At 45.8% G+C, this 3,460-nt stretch overlaps 1 protein-coding gene across 1 annotated transcript in view; it reads left to right on the top strand.

The window, feature by feature from the left end:
- The window catches only part of LOC113977502 (DDB1- and CUL4-associated factor 8-like), a 9,775-nt gene that overhangs the window by 4,134 nt on the left and 2,181 nt on the right, over positions 1-3,460 (top strand). Inside the window, 1 exon segment of the mRNA XM_027703655.1 lies at positions 1,565-1,659. Within this exon segment, the coding sequence (XP_027559456.1) occupies positions 1,565-1,659 (95 nt within the window).

The raw sequence follows: 3,460 nt of genomic DNA, 5'->3' as shown, positions 1-3,460 counted from the left end.
GAATCCCGAATCCAAGGGCTGGGAGTGATTGGGAAGTGGGAGCAGGGTGGGAGGTGGGAGGTGGCCCAGCACAAGGGAACCTCCCACACGGTGAGAACGGTATTCCCAGGAATCCGGAATCCATGGGAATTGCAAATCTCACTGGAAATTCCCAAATCCAGCTGGGAATGGGGGCGTTTTGTCCACTTTTGGGTGGATTTTATCCGATTTTGGGCAGATTTTGCCCATTTCTGGGTGGATTTTCCCCATTTCTGGTTGAATTTTCTCAGTTTCTGGTTGAATTTTCTCCGTTTTTGGGTGGATTTTGTCCATTTTTGGGCAGATTTTCCCCATTTCCGGGTGGATTTTGTCCATTTCCGGTTGGATTTTTCCCCATTTCTGGGTGAATTTCCTCAATTTTTGGATTTTCTCCATATTTGGTTGGATTTTCCCCATTCCCAGTTGGATTTTCCCCATTCCCAGTTGGATTTTTCCCCATTTCTGTGTCAATTTTGTCCATTTTTGGTTGAATTTTCCCCATTTTTGGGTGGATTTTCCCCATTTCCGGTTGGATTTTCCCATTTCTGGGTGGATTTTCTCTATTTTTTGGGTAGAATTTCTCTGGTTTTGGGTGGATTTTCTCAGGTTTTGGTTGGATTTTTTCCATTTCCAGTTGGATTTTCCCCATTTCCGAGTGGATTTTCCCCATTTCTGGTTGGATTTTCTCCATTTTTGGGTGGATTTTGTCCATTTCTCTGTCAATTTTCCCCATTTCCAGTTGGATTTTCCCCATTTCCAGTTGGATTTTGCCCATTCCTAGTTGGATTTTCTCCATTTTTTGGGTAGAATTTCTCTGGTTTTGGGTGGATTTTGCCCCTTTCCGGTTGGATTTTCCCCATTTCTGGTTGGATTTTCTCTGTTTTTTTGTGTATTTTCTCCCTTTTTGTGTGGATTTTCCCCATTTCCAATTGGATTTTTCCCCATTTCTGGGTAGATTTTCCCATTTTTGGGTGGATCTTCTCCATTTTTTGGGTAGAATTTCTCTGGTTTGGGGTGGATTTTCTCAGTTTTTGGTTGGATTTTCCCCATTTCCACTTGAATTTTCCCCATTTCCAGTTGGATTTTCCCCATTCCCGGTTGGATTTTCCCCATTTCCGGGTGGATTTTCCCCATTTCCGGGTGGATTTTCCCCATTTCTGGGTGAATTTCTTCAATTTCTGGTTGGATTTTCCCCATTTCCAGTTGAATTTTCCCCATTTCCAGTTGGATTTTCCCCATTTCCAGTTGCATTTTCCCCATTTCCAGTTGGATTTTCTCCATTTCCAGTTGGATTTTCTCCATTTCCAGTTGGATTTTCCCCATTTCCAGTTGGATTTTCCCCATTTCCAGTTGGATTTTCCCCATTTTTGTGTGGATTTTCTCCATTTCCAGTTGGATTTTCCCCATTTCTGGGTGGATTTTCCCCATTTTTGGTTGGATTTTCCCCATTTCCGCTTGGATTTTCCCCATTTCCGGTTGGCTTTTCCCGTTTCCGGTTGGCTTTTCCCCATTCCCGGTTTCCCATTCCCGTTTTTCCCGTTCCCAGCTGGCTCTGGAGCCGGACTCTCCGTGCACGTTCCTGTCGGCAGGAGAAGACGCCGTTGTCTTCACCATCGACCTGCGGCAGGACCGGCCCGCATCGTACGGGGGGAAAACCGGGAATTCCGGGGGGAAAAATGGGAATTCCAGGGGCAAAATGGGAATTCTGGGGGAAAAACACGGGATTTGGGGGGAAAAAAGGCGAATTTTGGGGAAAAAAACAGGGAATTTTGGGGAAAAAACGTGAATTCCAGGGGGAAAAATGGGAATTATGGAGGAAAAAATGGGAATTTTGGAGGAAAAAATGGGAATTCCAAGGGAAAAAAAAATGGGAATTCCAGGGGAAAAATGTGAATTTTGGGGAAAAAAATGGGAATTCTGGGGGGAAAATGGGAATTCCAGGGGGAAAAATGGGAATTCCGGGGGGAAAACATGGGATTTCCGGGGGGGAAAAAGAGGGAATTTTGAAAAAAAAACCCCCACGGGAATTCCGGGGGGAAAACGGGAATTCCAGGGGAAAAACATGGGATTTGGGGGAAAAAATGGGAATTTTTGGGAAAAAATGGGAATTCTGGGGGGAAATGGGAATTCTGGGGGGAAAAAGGTGAATTTTTGGGAAAAAAGGGGAATTCTGGGGGGAAAATGGGAATTCCAGGGGAAAAAAAATGGGGAATTTTTTTGGGAAAAAATGGGAATTCCAGGGGGAAAACCAGGAATTCTGGGGGGGAAATGGGAATTCTGAGGGGAAAACCAGGAATTCCGGGGGAGGGAAATGGGAATTCCAGGGGGAAAAATGGGAATTTTGGGGGAAAACGGGGGATTTCGGGGAAAAATGGGAATTTTGGGGGGGGAAAATGGGGATTTTGGGGGGGAAAAAGGGCTGGTTTTGGGGAGAAATGGGGGATTTGGGGAGAAATGGGAATTTTTGGGAATTTTGGGAAGCAAATGGGAGTTTTCTGGGGAAAATGGGGATTTTTTGAGGGAAAACCACAAATTTTCTTTTTTTGATCATTGGGATTTGAGGGAAAAATGGAGGATTTGGGGGAAAAAAAACCCCCAAGGAGTTTTGGGGGGAAAACGGGGATTTTGGGGTGAAAAGGGGGAGTTTTTTGGGGAAAATGTGGGATTTGGGGGAAAATCCAGGATTGCGGCAAAAATGAGGGATCGGGGGGAAAATCAGGAATTCTGGGGGAAAAAATGGGGAATTCTGGTGAAAAACGTGGGATTTTGGGGGGCAAATGGCTGGGTTTGGGGGTGGGGTCGAGGGGGGAAATGGGGGATTTTGGGGGGGAATTTTGGGAATTTGGGGAAGCAAATGGGAGTTTTGGGGGGAAAACGGGGAATTTTTGGGGGGAAAACCACGGGATTTGGGGGGAAAATGGGGGATTTGGGGGAAAACGGGATTTTTGGGGGAGACAGGAGGGTTTTGGGGGAAATGGTTCCATCCTTTGGAAAACCCTTGGGAATGGTTCAATCCCTTGGGATGATTCAGTCCCTTGGAAAAGCCTTGGGAATGGTTGAAAACTTTGGGAATTGTTTAATCCTTTGGAAAACCCTTGGGAATGGTTGGGAATGGTCAGGAACAGTTGGGAATGGTTGGGAAGTGTTGGAAATAGTTGGGAATGGTTGGGAATGGTTGGAAACGGTTGAGAAGGGTTTGGAATGGTTGGGAAGGGTTGGGAATGTTTGGGAATGTTGGGAATGTTTGAGAATGTTGGGAACGATTGGGAACGGTTGGGAAAACTTGGGAATGGTCAGGAATGGTTGGGAACGGTTGAGAAGGGTTGGGAATGGTTGGGAACGATTGGGAAGAATCGGGAATGGTTTGGAATGTTTGGGAATGGTTGGGAATGGTTGGGAATGGTCAGGAAGGGTCGGGAATGTTGGGAATGGTTGGGAATGG

The sequence above is a fragment of the Neopelma chrysocephalum genome, unplaced genomic scaffold (genome assembly GCF_003984885.1).
Source record: "Neopelma chrysocephalum unplaced genomic scaffold, ASM398488v2 Primary Assembly neopelma1_246, whole genome shotgun sequence".
Lineage (NCBI taxonomy): Eukaryota > Metazoa > Chordata > Aves > Passeriformes > Pipridae > Neopelma > Neopelma chrysocephalum.
Note: the sequence above shows the minus strand (reverse complement) of the source record. Positions and strands in the feature narration are given on the sequence as shown.